We start from the raw sequence: 24858 nt of genomic DNA, 5'->3' as shown, positions 1-24858 counted from the left end.
TTGTGAAATGTGAGACCAAGACGTCCTGCGTGTTTACAGAACATTCAGAAAACTAAAGCTGCTTCTCTTCTCAGACCTACAGAGCAGATCTCAACTAGACAAAGAGATGGAGGTGACCTGTAAGAGTCCACCATCTCTGAAGGATCGACCTGTGTGGAACGTGTCAGTGTGTGAGACATCGCCTACACCATCAGGGATACAAACTGTCCAACCCAAACCCAGTGATGTAGTCACAGCTGTCCCTGTGTCCTCTGGTACATCTGCTTCTTTCTCGTCTCAGTTTTTGTTTTTTGCTTGAAATTTGATTTATTTTACCGTTTCTGTCCAACAAATTTCCAGGAGACTCTCTACATAGTTTGTTTAAAAATGAGTGAATATTTGGTTGAGGATACTTTTGAGTTAGGATATTTTTGAGAAAGGCCGTTACAATTTATGTATTAACATGGGCAACATAGCATAATTTGCTAAATGCAATTCATGTTTAACTACATGGAATTTTCTGACATGTGCTAATATGATTACATCTTACAGATTTGAAGAATACCAGATGAACAAAAGCATCACAAATGAACCAGAACAGCCTTCAATCTCACAATTTCTGGACATCCATGTAGGGCTTATGTACTTATGTTTCTCTCTCTCTCTCTCTCTCTCTCTCTCTCTCTCTCTCTCTCTCTCTCTCTCTCTCTCACACACTCTCACACACACACACAACATGAGATGAGCAGGGGACAAGACAGGACAGAAACTTGGTACTATGGTACTCATTATAGTGTTATAGAAATTAAATGGCGCCACCTTCATTGTTGTGGTTTTCAGTGGTTGAACTACACATGCCAGCACTTTTTGTGCAAATATTTTCAGTTATACTTTTGCACCTTTAGTTTATTCTGTGAAGTAATAAGTTCAGGAACAATCTTCCTCCAAATATGTTATATGGAATTGGTTACTAGTGCAATATAGATTTACAGTATTAGCACTAGTTTTGTAAGTTTTGTTTGTTTCATCAAATGTCTTTTGATAAATAAATGCAGAATTTAGATGTATACATGATCTGTCATATTATTACTCTGTGGTTAAAAGGACTCGAAATTCAAAGTTTAGGACTTTGGACTCGACTTGGGACTCGCCAGTCTTGACTTTGGACTCGACTTGGGACTTGCCAGTCTTGACTTGGGACTCGACTTGGGACTTGGAGACAACGACTTGAGACTGACTTATGACTTGCCAAACAATGACTTGGTCCCACCTCTGCTAAATGCTAATGATGTGACGTTCCGTATCGAGGCTTCGAAGCGTGTGCCGAGTAGGGGAGGGGGCGTTTCCGCGATGCGGGGGCGTTTCCGCATGTGTCGGGAAATCCAGGAAGTGTTTAGTGAAGCGCGTATCGAGGCTTGAATTGTTTACGGCGAGTGACGTCATCGATTACGTTTGAACGCGCCTCACTGCGCGTAGCGGTTCGGGAAGTTGTTCGAATTTTGCCGCGATGTATTGATAGTTATAAAGCCCAAGGAATCTCCACACAATTCGTGGGTAGTGTTGGAGTCGTCAGAGTTGGTGAGTTATGTATTTCCAAAAAGAGGAATAGCTTAAACCCCAACACACTGAACAAATACTGATTTAAATAAAAATGAATAGTGAATTAGACTCCTAAACAGCTGAGCTGACAGGAGTTTATTACCAGGAACTTTGCGATGTAATTCCACCTGTATTGTTTACATACTCAGTTTGCACATGCACAATTGTACATTCACTGCTGACTATTGCACATACAGCTTTTGAAACCTATAGGTGACTTCACAGAAGCTACAGTGAGGATCCTCTACAATCTGTCAACTCAATGTAAAGGAAGTCAGTGAAAGTTTTACAAGTTCCTGTTCTAAACTCTTCACACCTGATACAGTAGATCTTTGTTGTGAGAGTTGGTTTGGTGTCCTCATGGGGTTACCGTAGGAACAGGAAGCAGGAAGAGATTCGGAAAAAGGGGCCCATGTAAAACGCTTGGAGATTCAATAAAGAACAGGATGTTACACTGAGAAAGAGAACGATCTTCTTTTTTGTCGTAACATGACATGGTTTCAGAATTGAGGACTTCACGCCACTGGACAGGTCGACATGGCTAAGTTGGGCCCCCGGAGCCGTTCAACTTTGCCCAGCCGGGTGAGTGGCTGATATGGAGGCAGAAGTTTTCCCGATCCAGAGTAGCGTCAAAGTTGGATAAGGAGAGCGGCGAAGTGCAGGTTAATTTGCTCCTGTATGTGATGGGGAGAGATGTGGAGCCGCTGTACAGCACTTTTGTGTTTCCTGCTGCTACGGAGGCGGTTCCAAACTCGGAGTTTGACTTTAAAATAGTGATGGAGAAATTTGACGAACATTTCGTCCCCAAACGGAACGCCATTCATGAGCGCACCTGTTTCCATAAGAGGAGCCAAAGGGCCGGGGAGACAGTGGAAGTTTTCTGCATAGCCTGTACGAGCTCGCACAACATTGTGACTTCGGGGACAGTAAGGACGAACAGATTTGGGACAGAATCATCATAGGTATTATGGATAACGATGTCTCACAAAAGCTCCAACTTGGGGCGGATTTGACCCTGGAGAGGGCCATCCAGCTCGCACGACAGTGTGAACAAGTGAAACACCAGAGCTCAGAGTGAGTGGAAAGTGCTGTGAACGAGGTGAGACACAAAGTACAGTAATTTGAGGCACGGCAGCCATGGGGTCCAAAACGCAGCGGGGCTAAACAGACCTGTCAATGGTGCAATAGAATGCATGATGATAAAGGAAGCTGCCTGACCAGAAACAAAACATACAGAAGGTGCAATAAGAAAGGTCATTTCAAAGTGTTGTGCAAAACCAAGATGTTAAAGGAGGTTTGTCCTCAGGGCTGCGTCAGAGGCTAATCCAACCATCATTGAGGAGACGGAATCAGACCCAGATTGGAATGTCGAGCTGCTGGTTAATTGCAGCCCAATCAGTTTCAAAATAGATACAGGAGCTGACACAACAGTGATGACTGAGGCAGTCTTCAGTTCAATACAGCAGAGACCAAAGCTGACTCGTTCAAAGGATGATAGTGTACAGCCCAGGAGGAAAAGTCAGGTGGATAGGGAAATTCCTTGCCACAACAACGTATAAAGGCAGAAAATACCAGTACTGGATTACAGTCATAAGAGGGCAATATGTGAGCAACCTGCTAGGCAAGACAGTGGCAAAGCACATGGGACTGGTCGCAAGAGTTAATGAAATCAAAAGTGGCCTGACAGGAGATGTGTTTGGGTAAATAGGATTGCTGGACTGTGAGCCCGTTAAGATAGAATTGACAGAGGGTGTAGTGCCACACTGTGTAAAAACGCCGCGCAGAGTACCTTTTCCCCTCCTCTTTAAGGTGGAGAAGGAGTTGAAGCGCATGCTCAGACTTGACATCATAGAGGAGGTTACAGAGCCCACATACTGGTGCACGCCAATGGTGCCAGTTCCAAAGCGTAACAAAGATGAGGTCAGGGTGTGTGTGGATTTAAAATGTCTGAACAAGGGAGTAAAGCGGGAGCGTTACATGCTGCCCACACTAGATGACATAACACCCAAGTTGGCTGGAGCAAAGGTTTTCTCCACTCTGGATGCCTCAAGTGGGTTTTGGCAGATTCCATTGGACCCTGCCTGCCAGAAACTAACCACATTCATAACTCCCATGGGCAGGTTCTGCTTCAAATGGCTACCATTCGGCATCACATTGGCACTTGAGATCTTCCAGCGGCTGATGAGCATTTTGCTCAAGGACCTAGATGGGACAGTTATCGTGATGGACAACATTCTGGTTTATGGGGCCAATAAAGAGGAGCACGACTGGTGCCTGGAGGCTGTGCTACAGACAATAACAGCATCAGGCCTCAAGTTAAACAGAGCCAAATGCCACATTGGGAAAACTGAACAATACTTCGGACATGTCATCAGTGCGGATGGGATAAAACCAGACGACAGTAAAGTGGAGGCTGTTGGCAAGTTGCCCAGCCCCATAAATGTGGAGCAAGGTCGCCATGTGCTGGGACTGATAAATTACGTGGGCAGGTTTCTGCCAGGACTGTCCACCATACTGCACCCACTCACCAACCTACTGAGAAAAGAGTGCATGGGTCTGGGGAGAGTCCCAGGAGTAAGCATTTAACAGAGCAAAAGAATTGCTGGGGGTAGTACCAGCCCTCTGCTACTATGATGTAACCCGTATAACAGTGGTTAGTGCAGACGCCAGTAGCTATGACCTGGGGGCAGCACTCTTGCAGGACTATGAGGGAGTGCTACGACCGGTTGCCTTCAGTTCACGCACGCTCACGGATGCGGAGAAGCGATATTCACAGATTGAGAAAGAATGCTTGGCGTGTGTGTGGGCCTATGAGCAAAACTTTTGCCCATTACATCCAAGGTATGGGCCATGTCCATCTTCAAACAGACCATAAGCCATTGGTGCCACTAATCAATACCTATGATCTCGACAGAACTCCATTGAGGTGCCAGAGACTGTTGATGCGCCTAATGCGGTTTAACGTGACGGCGGAGCATGTTCCGGGCAAACAGCTTGTGGTGGCGGACACACTCTCAAGACTTCCGCTGGAGGGAGATCACAAGTTGGACATGGATGGCCTAGTCAAAGCATATGTGAATACTGTCATGGGCAATAAACCCATCAGGTCACACAAGTTGGAGGAAATCTCCAGGGCCACACAGAGTGATGCCGACCTTCAAAAAGTAATAGCCTTCATCAGGTCAGTGGCCTCAGAGCATGGCAGAGTTCTCCCCAGTGCGAGGGTTTCATGCAGCCAGGGCTCATCTTTCAGAGTCAGATGGTTTAGTGCTGTACCAGGATCGCATTGTGATTCCTACAATGCTCAGATCCAACATACTGGACCAACTGCATGTAGGTCACCAAGGATTAACAGAGTGTCGAGAGCGTGCTAAGTCATCAGTGTGGTGGCCCGGTATTGGGGCACAGATCACAGAGAAAGTAAGAACATGTGACTTTTGCAGAGAGCACAAACCCACACAGAGATGGGAACCACTCTTAACTGCTCCCCTGCCTGGCGGCCCGTGGCAAAGAATAGTGACCGACCTGTGTGAGTTGGAGGGTAAGAGTTTCCTCATTGTAGTGGATTATTTTTCGAGGGATATTGAAATAGCTTCTCTAACTACTTCTACGAGCAGACAGGTGATAAACAAGCTCAAGCACATGTTTGTGAGATGGGGGATTCCCTTGGAACTGGTCAGCGACAATGCGACACAGTTCACATCGGCAGAGTTCCAGGACTTTAGGCAGAAGTATGGGTTCAATCACATTACCTCCAGCCCACACTATCCACAGGGCAATGGAGCTGCCGAGAGAGCTGTCCAGACAGCTAAGCACATTCTCAAACAGCCAGACCCCTGCCTAGCTTTAATGAGCTATCGTTCCACACCAATTGCAGCTACTGGTGCAAGCCCTGCTCAGCTTATGACAGGAAGACAGATTCGCACAACTCTCCCAGTGCTTGAAAATACATTACTGCCACACCCAGTATCCCATGATCTGGTCCCCCAGAAGGACAGTGTAGTGAAGAAAGCCTACAAGTTCTTCTATAACCGCAGACATTCAGCTCATTCACTCCCTGAACTGTGTCCAGGTCAGGTTGTCAGAGTGAAACTCGACGGGGGTAAAGACTGGAAAACACCTGCTAAGGTCATCAGCAGGTCAAAAGAATCAAGGTCTTACTTGGTGGAAATGGACAATGGGACGATGTTGCGGCGCAATAGACGTCACCTTCAGGCTGTTCCTGAGATAAACAACCCTACAGAGCAGCAACAACAAGCCGAATCTGGGGCATTGCAGCAGAACTGCGATTTCCCAACATCTCAGGGGACTGCCCAACGAGAACCATCGGAGAGTCCAGTGTTGACAAGTCCCACCCTGGGATCTCCTCCCAGGTCCACCACTCCAGTGAGAATGACTTCCAGAGGTTAGGAGGTTAAAGTGCCTCTTAGATTTAGGGACTAATTGTAAAATGAAAAGGGCAGAATAATCCCTTATCTGGACGGAGGGTAGTCTACCCCAGTGATGTCCTGTGCCACGCACACACTTTACAGTGTATGTTTTGCTAGATGGTGAATCAGGTATGATGTTGTTATCCATGACCTGATGTGTTCTCAGTTTCTTTGTTATGAGATGAGTAAAATGTGGGACATTGGGTGGTTGTGATAGTCGCTTGGAAATTGGTATTAGGCATAGAAAAAAAAAGCATGGGGGGGAGATGTTGTGAGAGTTGGTTTGGTGACCTCACGGGGTTAGCGTAGGAACAGGAAACAGGAAGAGATTCGGAAAAAGGGGCCCATGTAAAACGCTTGGAGATTCAATAAAGGACAGGATGTTACACTGAGAAAGAGAACAATCTTCTTTTGTGTCGTAACATGACAATCTTCAAGTGCTGGAACTTAATATGAAGGACAACAAGGTCTACACTCACCATTGGGCCTCTCTCTCTGTTCTGCAGGAGATGTAGCGCTGGACTTGGGCTTGGTTTACCCCATACATGGACAGCCAAACCAGTGCACCACCAACAGACAGGCTCCAGAAGGTATAACGTTGCCGTGGGTCAACGTCAAACCTGGGGAAAACATCAGCAAAACAGCAGTGACAGTGTGCTCTTTTCATTATAACTGGAAATAATTATGAATGTCAAAACCAAGTTGCCGATAGTTCATATTTCCTATGCAACATTTAATTGTAGTGCTCTCAGCACAAAAACTAAACAGTGACTTCTTTTCATGTAGAAGAAAGAACTATACCCCAAGGTCCTCTAGGGCTATGACAACATTATATGATGTGAATATTTTGTTGCATTCATACAGTAACGTGCTGATATCCAGATACAGTATTTACAGGATGTGTTGAAATGAAAATGTTTTTACTCATTAAAATTAAGGCGTGATCCATTCTTGGCAATTTCCAGCACCAGTGCAGGACCACCAACCAGAATAGTACCGTGGATGAAAATGGCCACAAAGCCTGATAGCATAACAATGATCTGGAACACATCAGTCCAGATCACAGCTTTCATACCACCCTGTTACGTAACGGGATAAAACAGACAGACAGAGTGAGACAGACAGGTAAAAGCAATACAATAACTGAGACTTTTAAGTAAGGACAGGCAGCACCACATCTCTGATCGCTAGACATCTGTTAATGGATCATTCTCAGCAGAAACTCAGACAATAGGCACTGTAATATTAATCACATACTGCTGAGATGCAATGATAAACCTCCAATGGCTAGAATTACGCAGTCACTGCAGATATGCTTTGGGTTGCTTCTTGCCACTATACAGTACATTTCTAAACTAGTCCTGTCTGTAAAAGATGAAAGTTTTGGTTAGATGGAAAACATATGGCCTTACCAGTGTAGTGTACAGGGTGCAAATCATCCCAGAAGAAAACAAAGACGCCCAGATATTGAGTCCAGTAGCTGAAAAAACAGGTATTCTTATAGTGTTAATTTGTTTTCATGGAATATTCCTTTAATATTTTTCTTAAACTACAGAACAGAACTAGTGTCACAGAATGTGAATTCTTAGAGAACACCATGTGCTTTTGTGAGTGAATTAACCCATGCTGCCAGAGGGCTATCAGGTGATCTTTCCCACCTTGGTTTAGGATCAAGGCTGGTGCATAAATTACAAGCCCTGTGTAAAGTAGCTGCAAAAATGGAAACACAAAGAAATCAGCAAGTAACAAACTGTAGTGTTATTTCAGGTAACCTATGTGGTAATTTTAAAACTGAAGCTTGGTTTGTGCAAATGAATTGCCCTGGAGTTAAATTAACTAGATCAATCTTAGCAACAGCAAATATTTGCGTTAGAAAAGTTGTCAAAGTGTGACATTCTCGTTAGGAGAATTGAATACAGTAGTACTGAGCACCAGAGGAAACAACCATATCTTTCTTACCGTTGCTACAAGGAACTGGACGCTGCCCAACAGCTGCATCCCTCTGCCAAATCTCATCTTCAGATACTGTGACATGCAGACAACTTGAGTTACAACATGGCCGAGTATCTCTGCACACATCCCTCATCCTTCCTCACCTCTTATATTCATCTCACTGGAAGACCTGCAGGTGCATTTCATTTTTTTCTACAGTCATATTAGCTGGAAGTACTTGTTTTAAGGATTTTAATGTTTAAGTTTAGTTCTGTTTAGTTTGCTTAAACCCTCAAATCAACTCTTTTTTTCTTTTTGCATGGTCAACAAATCTACAACTACTATCTTTAAAGACTAATGAATGATTGTTCCTCCAATATTTTTTTTATGATTACATTATATATATGTAATTTTTAAAATGATTTAGACCGTGGGCTGCTTATATTGCTCCATATCTTCTGAATACCTGTGTAGGCTATAGCAGAGTTTTATCTAAATGAGATTCATCCTACTAGTTGAAGGCATATTGAACACTTGGTTTCTTGAGATCACATGAATGTATTTTATCATATCCACATTACAGTCTTGTTTTCATTATCATCACTTTGACTCACCATATACAGGAAAACATTATCAGTACAATGACAGCAAATGATAATGCTGTTGAGTAATTCAAAACAAAATAATTTGAGAATGTTTTCTCTTTATCATGATTAACTTAAATCCTTTAAATAACCATATAAGAAAATTTGAGAAACAATTCCAAACTTTTTCTGTCTTTCTATAACCTTGTGCTACTGTTCAATTCACAATGTGGTAATAACTGAACACTCATTAAGACCTGATTGGTGCTGGTGATGCCCAGTCGAAAGAAAACTGGGAGGAAGAGGTAAGCTGTCAGCAGAGAATTGATGCTCTGTCCGAGACACATGTAAAGAAATTTGAAGCCATAACGATACGTCTCCGCTGGGACACCCAAAACCTGGACTGCTGACATGAAACTGGCACAGAGCGACAGCCCAACAGGCACTGCTGGCATGCTCCGACCACCGGTGAAGAAGTCGTCAGCACTGCCGTTCCCTGGCTTCTTCTTCAGAGCCTGGAAGAGTCCTATGGCCATAGAGACCAGCAACATGGTAGCAAAGACAGCGTAGTCAGCCAGGACAAAGCCTGGTCTGGACTGTTCACTGGTGGACTGTGCTTCCATTTAGTCTGATGCCCTCTTCCCTGTAGCTGAAGTCATACACTAGGTGGATCTGTCAGAGTGAATTACAATTAGTTATTTGCCTTACATTGATGGAGACACATGACATAGACATATCTAATCTGCTGTAGATGAATGTAGTAATATCTTAATATTGCACTGTCCCATGGTAAGGTAACCACAACTACAGGAGGCCTAAAAAAAGTTAAATTGATTTGCTTTTTCATTAAATGTCTGAGTCTTAGCCTGGAGAGAGTCCTGGCTCTGTGGAAGACATCCTGTGTGGTCCTGGCTCCTAAAATATCTCATCCTAAGGGGCCAAAACATTACAGACCCGTTGCCCTGACCTCCCACCTGATGAAGACCATGGAGAGGATTGTCCTTGGCCCCTCCGTGCCCAAGTTAGCTCAGCGCTCGACCCATTGCAGTTTGCATACTGTCCTGGCATCGGGGTTGATGACGCTATTATTTACATGCTGCATCGAGCCCTATCTCACCTGGAGTCCCCCAGAAGTATGGTGAGGGTCATGTTCTTTGACTTCTCCAGTGCTTTCAACACAGTCCAGCCATCACTGCTGAGGGGGAAGTTGACGGGGGCAGGTGTGGACCAACACCTGTCTGCATGGATCACTAACTACCTCACAAACAGACCTCAATTTAAAGCTGAGCGACTGTGTGTTGGACATGGTAGTCTGCGGCATGGGGGCACCCCAGGGGACGGTGCTTTCCCCCTTTCTGTTCACCATCTACACGTCGGACTTCAAGTACAACTCCCACCACTGTCATCTAGAAAAGTTCTCGGACGAGAACGGGGGGTGGGGGGTGGAGGCGTTGAGTGGGAATACAGGGGGGTTGTTACTGACTTTGTGGAGTGGTGTGAGATGGTGACTTACCTCTGGCGGAAATCACCATCACTCACTCCGGTGAGCTTTCAGGACTCAGTCATTGAGATTGTGGACACCTTAAATACCTGGGGGTATAAGATGGATTGGACCAGCAACACAGATGCCCTGTACAGAAAGGGCCAGAGCCGCCTCCACTTGTTGAGGAGACTGAGATTCTTTGGTGGGTGTGGGGCACTCCTTCAGACTTTTTATGATACTGTGGTGGTAGCTGCAGTTTTGTTACGCTGTTGTGGGTTGGACAGGAGATAGCACGGACAGGGACAGAAAGAGACTTAACAGGCTGGTTAAGAGAGCTGGGTCTGTCCTGGGCTGCCCTCTGGATTCCATCGAGGAGGTGGTGGACAGAAGGATGCTGGTAAAACTAACATTTATCATGCATGACCCCACCCATCCCCTGCACCACACAGTGGAGACTGAGAACAGTTCTTTCACCACAAGACTGTTACATCCCCAGTGCAAGAAGGAGCGTTACCGTAGGTCGTTCCTCCCCACAGCAATCAGACTGTACAATACATCACTGCAGTGATAAGCTAGGTGAAAGTATGAGGGACTATGCAATAGTCAACTGAGGTGCAATACTCAAATCCTGGGGGTAAGATGCATTGTAAATACGTGCACGTGTAAAATCTTGTTCTTGATTTCTCTCAAATACTTTATATTGTCTTGTTTTAGGTATTTTTGAGTAGTACAAAATAAACACAGCTCCATAGAGCTACTAGCAGTCAAAAACTCATAGGGTACCTTTAAAAGTGCCTTGATGCATTTCTTCTATGCTGACAAAGATCCTTATTAAAGCAAAACATGCTGATTTATTAAAATTGCAGTGTGCGGATTTCATGACTGTTTTTTGCCTATAGCTTCTTTTTGGTCCATCACCTGCAAAAAGGTTTTGGATATGCATGCCCTATGATTTGTTTTGTTTCTCCTGTAAACAATGACATAGTGTTTCTCACTTAAATGCATTTTGCCAACTGTTTATCTTTCATCACAAAACATCTACAATAGCTGTAAACAATACTGTTCTACTAGTGGTGAAAATCTTCACAGGGCTAAATTAACTTTGCCCTGAAAAAGACTGCCAAATTCCCTGTGTGCATTTTTCCATGTGGGAAAGATGCACTAGGGAATTTACAACAAAAAGTATGGAAAACAAAAGATTTTTATTAAAAAATTGGAATAAAAGTGACAGAGTTGTTTAAAATGACAGCACCAGTTGCTTATTTAAATAACTTAAAATAACCGATGGTCATGTTCAGCACCATAAACTCAAATGGCCTGACATTCCTGTGCTGCTACAAAAGCCTTGAGCAGATTGAAGTACAGCAGCTCATACACTTCAATAATATATATAATCAGTGGTTATCACACCCATAAATATGGTAAAGGAAGAGGCTCCTGCACCTCCTAGTATTAATAGATGTGTGCTAACCTGGTGCGCTCCAGCGGCCTTGGTAACTATGATACAAGCAAGAAATTAAGTGACTTGTCATACAGAGAAAGAAAGTTCACATAAGGAGGAGGCAGCGGCAGATGGACGGTTGATATGTTGACAGAGGGGTTCAATTACAATGTGAAATGTGGTTTTTATTGACGAGTGTTTTAACCCAAATCATGACCTATTCTTAAACCTACCTACAGTTTTGTGTGCAAAGGAAAGGATGTATGTATAACTATGACAGTGAAGGTCTCTAACTGTGCCATAACTATGGTCCAATAACAGATCACAGACATGTTAATATCTGAAGCAGGTGTGGAAAGAATATACCAACCAACTATGCATATGACTTTTAAAGTTGAAAGTAAGGAACCCCACAGAACATAAAACGTGTGAACACTCAATAAACTCACAATAAATCATTTTTATGCATAAATCAGAAAGCTGAACTACAGTCTCAAGGACTCACCACTGGTTCTCCATTCAGCCCAGTTGCTTCCACTCAGTGAAAGAGGAATGTGCTGAGAGCCCCCACACTCCTCCTTCAAATAGTGCAACGTGTGTGTGTGTGTGTGTGTGTGTGTGAAAGTGAGTATGTGATATGTGTGCACACCATGTAAATTCCCTCGCAGGTTCTCCCGAAAAAAGTGACTCAGGTGTGACTGGAGAGACGGTTAGGTATAAGGTTTACACTGCATTTAGCAAGAACAAAACAATAGTTTATGTTGAGCAGCACTGAGACCCGTAGCTTACTTTCTGCAGCACTTGTTTCTTGTGTGTGTGTGTTGTTTTATGATAACATGTTGACCTCTGCTTTTATTTTGTGAAAAGAGAAATGTTGCTCACTCGTGCCCTTGTTTGAGCTGTTAATGATGAAATAAGGAAACACTATTTACCTGCTCTAAAAGATGATAATTTATGGATCTTTTGGGCACTGGTGAGCTTGGTGTACCTAATAAACTGAAAACTGTATAAGTATATAGCATTGTCTGCTTATCATTCATTATGTACCCTAACAGGTTTCCAGTTTAACAAATAATCAAGAACCAGAAACTCAGTGAACAAGATGTGTGTGTTGCAAGTCAAATCAAAGTGTTTATTTGTCATATGCACAGTTAGGAAATGTGTTTTCCTGTACAATGAAATTCTTACTTTGCCATCGACATGAATGCCACAAAATACAAATGAAATATAAAGTAGACACAGAGAGCAGCAAAGTTCATTATGTTACCATGAACAAGTACGTTATGTTACAAAGACAAGGAGTCTAACAGAAGCCAGCACACCTGGCATTACAACAACAGCAGTGCTATACACTCACTGGCCACTTTATTAGGCACACCTGTACAACTGTATGCAGTTCAATGCGACACATCTCCCTTAACATCTGTGTTCATCAAGTCAAGTCAAGATTTTTATTTGCCATTTATGCATAAACAGACAGTCTAGTCATATAGGAATTCTTGTGCAGGTACGGAGTCAAAGGCCAGAAAGAACACTTAGTCTTTAAATAAAAAGGTTACATAAAGGCAACAAAGCATTAAAATCGCAATACACGAAAATAGGGTAATAGTATTTTCCCCATTGAACTTCAAACATCGCACTCAGTAATTTACATGGTGGAGTTGGCTATGTCATTACGCTTGGTGAGGTAGTGAGGGGTTATAACATACTAAAACACAGTTTATATTCAGGCTTGTTTCCATTGCTTGGTAGAGAATGTCCTGCTATTATTCAGGTCCCACAAGAGAACACTGTTGATGAGATGCTCTTATAAAAATACCTTGTGGAACATTTCTGTATTATTATTGCGCATGCCTAGTAAGGGGTTATTGCACATATATTCTCACATTTTCATATTTGCCATCAGTCTTACTGTGGCAGGGAAAAAGCTGTTGTAAATTCTTGTTCTGTGTGTGATGATGCTGTCCGCCCTGCTGTGCCTGAGGCTGTAGGTGCAGTTTTTGTGTCTGAGTAGAGTAAGCTGGGTGGCGTGGATCCCTGAGTATGAAGCTCAAAATGTTTTGGTGAAATTGTCATAAATGTATAAAATCAATTAAATATTTATTACTGAGGTTATACGGTAGTTAAAGGTGGTTTTGCACTGGACTACATTATATTCAGAGGTGTTTTTAATATTCTGACCCTCATGTATGTAGCAGGGGAGGACAGAAATATAGAGATGTTTCAAAATTTTAGCTAAACAACTTTTCAAATGACACTCAGCGCACAGGTACTTTGTAGCAGCTTTAGAGAAGATGGGTTTGCATTTTTTATATGAATATTTTTTGCTTGTCTGTTTTTCCTATATCCATTATATCTATGCTGAATTCAAGATCACCGTAGCCACTGTTCTTGAAGGGTTTAACTACAACTTTTAACAGCCTTGGGTACTGAGAAGAAAGACTGTGAATGACTTTAATATGCTTCACAAAAAATTTGAAAAATATATTTAAAAAAAAAAACAAACCATGATGAGAAATGGTTAAAAAAAGTACAGTTAAGTGGATCGCAACAGAGTATTGGTAATTACAGGAACATATAATCTTGAACATTAAAAACTTCCTGCTATGAAACCACAGCTGTTAGCTGGTTCTCTTTTCCTGTAATGTCAGTTAACCCATTTCAACACAGAGCTGCATTTGCTTTCATTTATAGGATACATTTGTTTCTGAATGAATAAAAAGTTCCCATTATGATTAAATTAAAATTGTCTCTTATGACCTTGACAACTGATTGTAGCACTAAATGCATCTACACACAGGTGACAGTTCTGCCCTTTGTTGAAACAATGGTGGACATCTTTAGTGGTTAAGAGACAGGATTTTTTTAATCTAAATGGTTTTTTCTTTCCTTTTTTTGCTACTTTTGTTTAATTGGATTTAGGTGCTTCATAGTGTTGAAGGCAGATTGGCGATGGTTATACCTATTTTGCTTCTCTTTTGTCTGTGCTGTTTGAAAGCCTGTTTGCTGACTACTGTTTTATTAAACCCTCTCCTACTCTTGTTTCATTTATCCACATGGGAACATGAAAGTGCTTGGGAAGTTATGGCAATATATGAATCAGATGTTGAAATATGCTATTTTGTGTGTATATGTAATATTCGGCCCATAGGATGGTGGAAACAAATATGCCTAACCTCTTCTAGGGGAGCATGAATATGCCCAGTAAATTCTATGAAAATGTTTTGATTTTCTGGTGCGCAAATTAAACTTTTGGACCAATGGTATTGATAAAAACATTAAAATTAATATTCCTGGAATTAAGAATATCCACAGAGCATTTCATAGAAATGTGTTTACTTTTTGAAATAAGTTGGCATGGACTAAAATGTGTATCACAGTTAGTTTGACAAAATAATGGTTCAACAGAAAAGGCGACTAACTCCAAGATTATTAGGAATTAATTCACTAACACAGGTGTTAATTCAGGGTTTGATCTAAATTAAATTTAGTATCTTTCTTCTTTAGACCTTTACAATAGATTTGCACATACCTTTGTGTGAAATGTGTGAACTCTTGGTTACATCACAATATAAAGTCTGATGGTTAGAAGTAAATTATTCTGAAAAGTGAAGTATTGTGTTAAACATTTCCATTTTTAATGTCTTTGTAATGGTGCCTCACTTCAGTCAGTCAGTCAGTCTGATAGAGATGACAAACTGTTGACTTTGTCATATGTGTTTGTCTAAATCAGGAAATCCTGTTGAACTTCCTGTCAACACACTCACACACACAACGTGAATGCAGAAGTCAGAGAAGAAGGCGCTGGTTTATAGGAACAGATGAGGTCTTCCGCTGAACAAATGTAAAGGTAATAATCCAGTAAGAGCCTTCAGTAATACGTAGTATTGAACTTTGCTCTAAAATCTCCATGTTTAAAAATGTTTTTACATAAGTGCTAGAAATGTATGAGCTTAATGTTGCATATTACAATGTGGAGACTATGCTTCCTCTATGTTTTAGCTTTATCTGTTGCTACTTCTCAACTTCTATTCAGCTACTAAGTATTATAGAAGTAGGACTATTATTAACAAAGTATTATTACATACTATTTTGGTTACTTTACGCAGTGTGTTCCTGATGTGGCTACAGCAGAACATGGTGAATAGTTTTGTGTGATTTAATGGGAATCCCCATAAATCTACATTTGACATTTCAAAATATATGTTAGTGTCAGTTCAGATCACATGGCTGCTTTACTTAAAAAATACAAAATTCTTCACCATATGACAGTAAAATAGCAGTTATTAACATGACAGTGATATGACTTCACCTTACCATGAACGGTCAGTCGTGGTTCTATTTCTGCTGTGTAAATGCAGTTTTCCAGGCTTTCTCATGAAGTTTGTGTGGACAATGTGACAATGAATCACTTTCCCTTATCTATACACTTAATGTCAACGTGCCTGTGAGCAGCTCACAAAACTATATGAATTTCTAACAGTTCTCTAAACTGTCCAGTTTCCAAACTGTTGTGAAAATAATCACTCCAGCAGATGCACACAATTGAATTTAATACAAGTGTAGAATGATAATAACATATATATATTATATTGTGAAAACATATAAAACTAATGAGCACATTTGGCAGTGGTGGGATGTAAATTAAATACATAACAGTACAGCAGATTTTCATTAAAGCACAGTTTATGTATACCTATACTTCTAACTGACTACATTTCATTCAATATTGTATGTTTTGCTTCACTACATTTATATAAGGGGTTATAGTTATTCTTCAGATCAAGATTTTGTAGCTAAAATAGCAGATCATTAAAGGTGCATTGTTACCTTTCATTGGTATATTTACTGAAGTAACATTTTAATCCTTTGTCCACCATTAACATTTAAAACATAATAAGAGGAGTACATCTGATTTTAAATTTTTGCTTTCTTTTGTTTTTCATAGATCATGACACTTTAATAAACTATGGTTAAGACAGAGTTATATAATCTTTAAAAATGTGTAAAATTCTGATGCAGTATAGTGTATTTCAAACCAACTCAATAAAAGTGATGCCAAGTGATTAAAAAAACTGCAAAAATTACACAGAATGTTCAGGTTTATTAAAGAGGGTTGATTGTAATGAATTTACAGAACATTCACTTGCTGCTAAGCAATTTTGTATTCATATAGGCTAATATCACAAATTTGCAATTTGCCTCAAGGGGCTTTTCCTTTTTTTATGTATAGTGGTATTTCACTCTTGTTTTGATTTCAGTTTATCACTTGTGGGTGGGGATGAGTTAGATGCAACTGTAATAAGCTACTTACTAAATATTTAATTCCATTGAACTTTATATATTAATATTAAAGATAAATGTCATTACCTCCAAAATATAGAGTTAAACAATTTTTTAAGATTGCATTTCAAACACTGATATTAAGTCATCTTGTTCTAAATTTCATAACCCTTTTCCTTTTAGAGTTGCTGAGTGTGTTTATCTCATTCTTAGAATGGATTTGAGTGAGGAGGAGTCAGCCCCTCTGGTGATTAGAGAACGAGGAGGCAGCCAGAGGTCCAGTTCAAGCAATGGTCCTAGTTTACAAGTGCACCTCTACTTCATCCCTGACACAAAGGATGCAACAACAATACACATTTCATCTGGACACATTTCTGCAGAAAATGTCTGCATCCAAACTGGAAAACTTTGTGGTAAGATTACAATGACTACTCATGAGTCTGATTGAGGGCTTTTTATGAATAATAACAAAAGAAGAAGATGAATTTATTGTCATTGTATAATTACAACAAAATTCAGCATGTATAACAAAATGTATCATATTCTTTATTTTATACAGAATTATTGTTGCTTGTCTTGTAAATGTATTTTTTACAAGAATGGAAAGGGCTAGTTGTTAGGGAAGTGTTTGCTTCTTCTTTTATTTAAAGCTTGTTACTCACATCACATCTTCAGTGATTTCTTTCTTCAGGAATCTTACCGGTGTACCAAAGCCTTTTTGGTTTAGCATCTGCTGATCTCTCATTTTGGTATCCTCCATCACATGTGTTCAACACGGATGATAACGTACAAGTCCACTTTAGAGTCAGGTAGGTGAATCATACATTTATTTCAGAAGGTAGCATACACTAATGTCAAAATATTTTATGGAATGGGATATGACTGATATGGGCTGAACTGAAAATAAGAAAAACATGACAAAATACTATAATTTCTGTAAAATCTGTTTAGCAACTGTTGGTTTAAACAACATTATCTCTATTTGGTATGCAGGTTTTTCTTTGGAAACTGGTTCGGTCAAGGGCCAAGAACATCGTACCGCTACAGTCTGACCAGAGACAGAATCAGTCCAGTGCTTGACTACAGTGTCATTGATTATCTCTTTGCTCAGGTAAGGTACCAAATCTGTTATTTATTAAACTTGCTGACTCACTGAGATAAATCTTTTCATGTTTTATTTTCTATTTTAATTGAATAATACAGCACATGGCACACCATTATGAGTGAAATTTTATGGTTATTACTGATAGCTCAAAGGTCACACAGTAAACATAAAGTTATGCCAGTTTCCACAGGTTTTTGACATATTTCACCCATATAACTTTTCTATTCCTTAAATAGTTTAATTTTATTATTGCTTTTTTTTTTTTACTTTGCAGTCTTTTGTTTATGGCCAGGAACTGTTGCTTGCATTGTCCTTAAATTACAGACCATATCACAGGTTCATTTTTGTTTTGGTACACAGCTGCGAAGTGATTTTATTGCTAGTGAGGCAGGAGTTTCTCCACCTTTGAGTGCCCAAGAGGAATGCCTCGGCCTTGCAGTACTGGACTTATGGAGAATGACTAAAGAGCGCCATCAGAGTGTAAGAGAGCTCTGCAAGACTGTGAGGTATTTGATATGAGCCAGGAAGTGTTGTTTCACTTAATTCACATTCCATATATAAGTTGTCAACATTTCAGCAGTATGCAGTCATTACACCAACTTGTACACTCTCATGACATCCAGAAACGAAATCGCCTGGATCGTTATCGAATTCGAAACACCCTGAAGCGCTTCCTAAAGAAGCTTGGAAACTGCTCTGTGGATGAGTGCAGCTTGAAACTCAAGTACTTGATCGAACTGGCCGGTATTGAACCATCTCTGGGAAGTGAAACCTTCCAAGTGGATCCTTCTGCCTTCCAGTCAAAATCAGCTTTCACTCTCATGCGGGTTACTGGAGAAACTGGAATTCAAACCAGTGGAAGTAGTCAGACTGATGGTGCCCTGGTGAGAAAAGGATTAGATTAACTTAATTAGTAACACTGGCTAGTAGTAGTCAAACTCCATCTCAACAAGAATCTGCCTGTCTGTCTCTTATGCTTTGCTATCTCATGATATTACTGTCCATTTTAATGTTTTAGCCTGAAACCTCTATGTGCACTAAGCCTGTAGAAAACTATTTCAAACTGGCCAACCTAGGGTTTTAACATTATTATTATTAAACTGCACATGCATAACTGCATTTTCACGTTTTGTTATGTGAATTAATCTTAATTAGTTAGAGGCAAGTTCCCTTGAGCCTTGCATTTGTGATGACTTGATGTGGGCTTCTAGAAGTGTCCATATACAAAATGTAACTTACATTCTCCACTGCTCATATTCCCCATCCATGAGTAACAAGATATTGTTGAATAATTGACCTAACTTATTGTTTTTAGGAGTGGCAGACCTTCTGTGATTTTCACGAAATCGTTGACATTAGTATTAAGAGGGTGTGCCAGGAACAGGCTCCCCAAGACAGCAGGATGGTGACAATAACTCGTAAAGATGACAGATGCTTGGTAAAGGACATTCATTACTTCTCCAGTTGTTATTTGTCATTTTCAGATTTTACTGTTTTGGTTTGATGTATAAGGTGCATGTCTGCTTATTTGCCTGTGATTTGCTCTACAGGAAGCCAATTTCCAGAGTTTAAAAGAAGCACTTTCATTTGTGTCACTTGTTGATGGCTACTTCAGACTGACCACAGACTCCACCCATTACTTCTGCCAAGACATTGCTCCTCCAAGTATTCTGGAGGGTCTAAAAAATCACTGTCACGGTCCAATCACGTGAGTCATTTTGAAGAATACTGAATCAAGTGCAAATCTACATGTGTCTGTTTTTAGATATTTACTTTGTATCTCACTTAATCAGGTCAGAATTTGCAGTCAACAAACTGAAAAAGTCAGGCTTTAAAGGTGGTACATTCCTTCTCCGGCAGAGTCCCAAGAACTATGACAACTTCTTCCTCACTGTTTGTGTTCAGGTAAAACTTCCATAACATATATGGATAAGAGTTAAAATGTACTTGTTTGAACAGCTTTTCACTAGTTATGTCTGTGCACATTTTTCAATGATCTGATGACAAAAACGTGTTCCAAAAACCCTTAACTGTGTAGCATGTTGCTCGCTCAGCAGAGTAATTTGCCAGGATTTAAAGCACTGGTGATTACACATAAAAACAAAAGAGTCTGGAAATTATAGGCCTCTGTCTGTAGGTTTACCTCTATGCAGATGATGCACTTGTTTTTCTGAACATAAACAGAAATTCCTTAACTCAATATAAATTGAAGGAGTAAAGCTTGAAAAGTCACTTAGTGAGAGAAGTATCTGCACACTTGTTTGCAGCCATCATTTGTATGTCACACTATCTTATAATGTTGTTTCATTTCAATTAAATTTATATTACTGCAGACCCCACTTGGTCTTGATTATAAAGACTGTCTCATCAATAAGAATGAGCACTACAGTCTTCCTGGTGTCCAGAAATCATTTTCCAGCTTGAGAGAGCTCACCGGTTACTACCAACACAACAAGCTGTTGCTAGCTGAAGTACCTGTCAAGCTGGCCCGCTGCTGTCCACCTCGGCCCAAGGGTATGTTTCCAGAGTCATGAATCCTAAAGTCATTCTCATGTTTACATATTCTCGTGTATATATAAATCAAAAGAGTCAGCTCACATTCATTGGTTAACTAATAACACTCTATGCTGTGGTTATACTGTACATTTGGATGCACTGCTTTGCTTTAATGCCTATTGTCACAACAATGCACGTGTTTTGCACATGCTTTTGAAGAGTGTATAAACTTATACAGGTAAAATGTTAAAGTCTTATGTAACTAAGAAACAAACCAAATAAGTGCATATAGACATCATATCTTTGTTACAGGCCCCTGTTCCATTAATGTTTTAAGCAACCCAGGTTTCTATCAGTCTGTCCATATTCATTTGGAGTCACAATAATTAGATAAACAAGATGTAGAGAGAAGACCCATAACTAGGATATACAGTACATACAGTATAATTGCCGTCTCTCACCTATAACCATGTATCAACTCAACACCTCAATTTCTTGCTTAAACTGCAGTATGTGCCTTTGTATTTGCAAGATGTGTCAATTGTAAGCATGTTTTTTGCTGTTGCTGCAGAGCTCACAAATCTCATCATCATACGCAGCAGCAGCTCTGTAGAAGCCCAAGGGTCCCCAACACTTGAAAGGAACAAATTCAGTCATATCCAGTTTCATATGATCAAATATGAGGACCTGAAATGGGTGAGTGTGAAGACATGACTCCAGCTGTACTTATTAGGCTTGGTACAACTAGTATTGCTTCCACTATTTCCCCAGGTAATCCTACCATTATTAGCACTATAGGCTCTATGACATGACATACTGCTACCATTTCTACTACTATGACACTGTTCTTAAACTAAATGGAAGATTCAAAAGGTTCCTTATTTTTATCTAATTGTAGTGTCTGTATGTAATTTTATTTCTAGGAGGAAAGCCTCGGACAGGGATCCTTCACTCGAATTTTTAAAGGCTACAAAACAGACATTCGTGATGGGGAGAAACACAAGACAGAAGTCCTACTGAAAGAGCTTGAGGTTGTTCACAAGAACTGCTGGGAGGTTTGTTTTGTTTAGAATAAAATTCCCTGAAATGTTGTGTTGGTTATTCATAACTCTAACACATGAAATGTGTTGCTTTCTTGTGTTTTCTTTGTATTAGTCATTCTTTGAAGCTGCCAGCTTGATGAGTCAGATTTCACACAAACACCTCCTCCTTGTCTACGGCGTTAGTGTTCATGAAGTAAAAAGTAAGTTCAAATCTTCTTGACTGTCACTTGATTTTGTGATTGTTTGCTTATATGCTTGATGAAGCTAATGTGCTTCATGTGTTAATGTGCTGTGAATTATGAGTGTGCACACATCTAAATATTGTTTAGAGTAGAGCTGAAACTTGTATTTCTTTATCGTTGTCTTACCTATAAATCATTTACTCCTCTGCTTATGTAAAATTCTGTAATTAAAAAACTGAATGGATAAATGAATTTGTTCTCTTCATACTGAGCAAAATAACTATGTTACCATGAAACCCTAATGTGACCTCTTGTTCTGTCCTTGTTCTGTGGATGAGTATTTCTGACTCTGTGTTTGGCCTGGAGTACAGCTGTTGAAACAAGCCTCACTGTGCCTTTCAGACATCATGGTGCAGGAGTTTGTCAAGTATGGGGCCCTTGACCTTTACTTGAAGAGAGGGAGATCTGTGTCAGTGAGCTGGAAACTTGACGTAGCCAAGCAGCTTGCATCTGCCCTCTACTTTCTGGTAAGACAGGCTTTCTGATGTAAAGCAGTACATAATGTAACAAAAGTAATGACAAAAATCTAAAGTAGGATTGACTGGTGAAAGTTAATTCACTTTAAATACCAAATGTAGTTTTTGTTTTCTATGTTCATGTATGTGATGTAAAACAAAAATGTCAATACAATTCCAGTTTTTATTTTTATGTTACTGACAAAATAAAAGTGAAAGCTGTTGTTGAAGTGTAAAAATCCTTTACAGTAAATAAAATGATCCTTTTTCTGGATGACAGGAACTTGGCTAACCAGTACTTAATTAAAATTAAGATGTAACTATCTTGCAGGAAGAGAAGAACATTGTTCATGGAAATGTCTGTGCCAAAAATCTGTTGTTGGCCAGAGAAGGTGACCCATCACAGGGCAGCTCTCCTTTCATCAAGCTGAGTGACCCAGGCATCAGCGTGGCCATGCTGGGCAAGGATGGTAAAGCAAAAACAGTTTTTATACTCCCTGCAACCATGTCTGATGCCATCATACAGGTTCACTTCCAAGTATATACACTGATCATTCACAACATTAAAACAACTGGCAGGTGAAGGGAATAACATTGATTATCTCATTACAATAGCACCAGTTAAGGGGTGGCATATATTAGTCAGCAAGTGAACAGTGAGTTCTTTAATGTGTTAGACGCAAGAAAAATGAGTGAGCATAAAGATCTGAGAGACAAATTGTGTTGGTTAGGTGACTGGGTCAGAGCATCTCCAAACCACAGGTGCTGTGGGGTGTTCCCAAGTTTTAGGGGTCATTACCTACCAAAAGTGGTCCAAGGAAGAACAACTGATGAAACTGCCATAGAGTCGTTGGTGCCCAAAGTTCACTGATGTGCACTGGAAGCAAAGGCTAGACCATCTGGTCTGATTCCACAGAAGAGCTACTTTTTTACATCACTTTGACGACTACTTGTGTGTCATTTACCTGGGCATCACTATGGAAAGAAGGCAAGCCGGCAGAGACAGTGTGTTACTCTGGGAAATGTTCTGCTGGGAAATCTTGCTCTGGCATTCATGTGGATGCTACTTTGACACTTACCTACCTAAACTTTGTTGCAGACCAAGTACACACTTTCATGGCAACACTATTCCCTGATGACAGTGGCCTCTTTCAGGAGACACTGCAAGCCTTGTTCATGAATGGTTTAAGGAGCTTGACAGAGTTCAAAGTGTTGCTTTGGCCTCTAAATTCCCCAGATCTCAATCCAGTTGAGCATTTGTGGGATGTGCTGGAAGAACAAGGCCCCACCTCACAACTTACAGGACTTAAAGGATATGTTGCTGATGTCTTGGTGTCAGACACTAGGGGATACCTTCACTGCATTAATGCATGAGTTTATTTCTGTATGTGTTTATTTAGTGATTCTGGACAGAATTCCCTGGGTGGCCCCTGAGGTGCTGGAGGACCCAGACAACCTGACACTTCAGTGTGATAAGTGGAGCTTTGGTGCCACCTTGTGGGAAATCTTCAACAATGGCAACACTCCACTGCAAGGCTGGGACCTAGGCCAGGTGCCACCACTTTTCTACTGACAAGTCAAGCTAACTATGACAGAGTAACATCTTGTTTGAGTCCTAATGACTTTAATATTTAATTAAAATTTCTACTATTGTTAACAAAAATAATTATGGAAAATGTAATGTTTTAAGGCATCAAACATGAAAAATGAAATTATTCACCTGATCATGTGCATCCAGTTCACTGCCTAGACTTTCAGGCAAACAGACCTTTATCAGAGCATGAGACAAAAAGCCAAACAGAAAAAAACAGTCTCCCATATAGAGAGGAGGAATCATCAATTAATCAGTTAGCAAATATAGAAGACAGTACATGATTATGAGGGTTGACATTGTAAAGCACTTTATGCTAAATAATAATATACCTTACATGTTTATTAATATTGGAGAGGAACTGTAACTACCAATGCATAGGACTTCACCCAGTGATTATAAGATGCCCAAATACAGTCAAATATAAAGCACAATACCAATAAAACTATAGAAATGATAAGAGGCACAGCAAAAACTCTGGGTACCACTGTCATAAATTGAGGCGGTCACTTAGTATAGATTATAAATCTAGCCACAGGGGTTGCAAGCCAGTGACTTCTGTGCCAGTCCCAAGCCCAGATAAATAGAGAGGGTTGCGTCAGGAAGGGCATCAGGCATAAAAACATTTCAAATTTAAACATGCGAATCATCAGTGCAAATTCCATACCGGATCAGTCGAGGCCCGGTTTAACAACGCCCGCCACCAGTGCTGTTGACCTACAGGGTGCTGGCGGAAATTGAACTTCTGTTGGTCGAAGAAGGAGAGTAGGTAGAAGGATTCGTAAACAGAGAGAGAAGAGGAAAGGCAGGAGTATAGGTCTGAGAATAGGGACTCTTAACGTTGGCACAATGACAGGGAAAGGTAGAGAGCTGGCGGACATGATGGAGAGAAGGAAGGTAGATATACTGTGTGTGCAGGAGACCAGGTGGAAGGGTATCAAAGCGTGTAGCATTGGAGGGGTATACAAACTGTGTTATTATGGTGTGGACAGGAAGAAAAAAGGGGTAGGAGTGATCCTGAACGAGGAGCTCATGAGGAATGTTTTAGAGGTGAAAAGAGTGTCAGACAGGGTGATCAGTTTGAAGTTGGACATTGAAGGGGTAATGTTGAATGTAGTCAGTGGTTATGCTCCACAAGTAGGGTGTGAGTTAGAAGAGAAGATGGAGAGTATTCCCAGAGGGGAGAGAGTGGTGA

At 40.6% G+C, this 24858-nt stretch overlaps 2 protein-coding genes across 2 annotated transcripts in view; one reads left to right on the top strand and one right to left on the bottom strand.

Moving 5' to 3' along the window:
• slc5a5 (solute carrier family 5 member 5) overlaps positions 1-12026 on the bottom strand; it is a 31502-nt gene extending 19476 nt beyond the window's left edge. Inside the window, exons 1-7 of the mRNA XM_020596852.1 lie at positions 11954-12026; positions 8782-9196; positions 7968-8033; positions 7667-7718; positions 7421-7488; positions 6933-7087; positions 6488-6628 (exon numbers count right to left, since the gene is read on the bottom strand). Of these exons, the coding sequence (XP_020452508.1) occupies positions 6488-6628; positions 6933-7087; positions 7421-7488; positions 7667-7718; positions 7968-8033; positions 8782-9147 (848 nt within the window). The 5' untranslated portion in view covers positions 9148-9196; positions 11954-12026. The remainder of the gene's footprint in view (positions 1-6487; positions 6629-6932; positions 7088-7420; positions 7489-7666; positions 7719-7967; positions 8034-8781; positions 9197-11953) is intronic.
• The window catches only part of jak3 (Janus kinase 3 (a protein tyrosine kinase, leukocyte)), a 34564-nt gene continuing 10401 nt past the window's right edge, over positions 696-24858 (top strand). The window contains exons 1-19 of the mRNA XM_020596636.1: positions 696-1557; positions 6515-6598; positions 7980-8136; positions 15182-15298; positions 16945-17144; positions 17423-17540; positions 17725-17842; positions 18197-18342; positions 18417-18720; positions 19152-19274; positions 19387-19544; positions 19630-19741; positions 20170-20350; positions 20904-21028; positions 21256-21387; positions 21488-21575; positions 21960-22084; positions 22404-22542; positions 23473-23624. Of these exons, the coding sequence (XP_020452292.1) occupies positions 16946-17144; positions 17423-17540; positions 17725-17842; positions 18197-18342; positions 18417-18720; positions 19152-19274; positions 19387-19544; positions 19630-19741; positions 20170-20350; positions 20904-21028; positions 21256-21387; positions 21488-21575; positions 21960-22084; positions 22404-22542; positions 23473-23624 (2220 nt within the window). The 5' untranslated portion in view covers positions 696-1557; positions 6515-6598; positions 7980-8136; positions 15182-15298; position 16945. The remainder of the gene's footprint in view (positions 1558-6514; positions 6599-7979; positions 8137-15181; positions 15299-16944; positions 17145-17422; positions 17541-17724; positions 17843-18196; positions 18343-18416; positions 18721-19151; positions 19275-19386; positions 19545-19629; positions 19742-20169; positions 20351-20903; positions 21029-21255; positions 21388-21487; positions 21576-21959; positions 22085-22403; positions 22543-23472; positions 23625-24858) is intronic.

This window comes from Monopterus albus, unplaced genomic scaffold (genome assembly GCF_001952655.1).
Source record: "Monopterus albus unplaced genomic scaffold, M_albus_1.0 scaffold31.1, whole genome shotgun sequence".
Lineage (NCBI taxonomy): Eukaryota > Metazoa > Chordata > Actinopteri > Synbranchiformes > Synbranchidae > Monopterus > Monopterus albus.
Note: the sequence above shows the minus strand (reverse complement) of the source record. Positions and strands in the feature narration are given on the sequence as shown.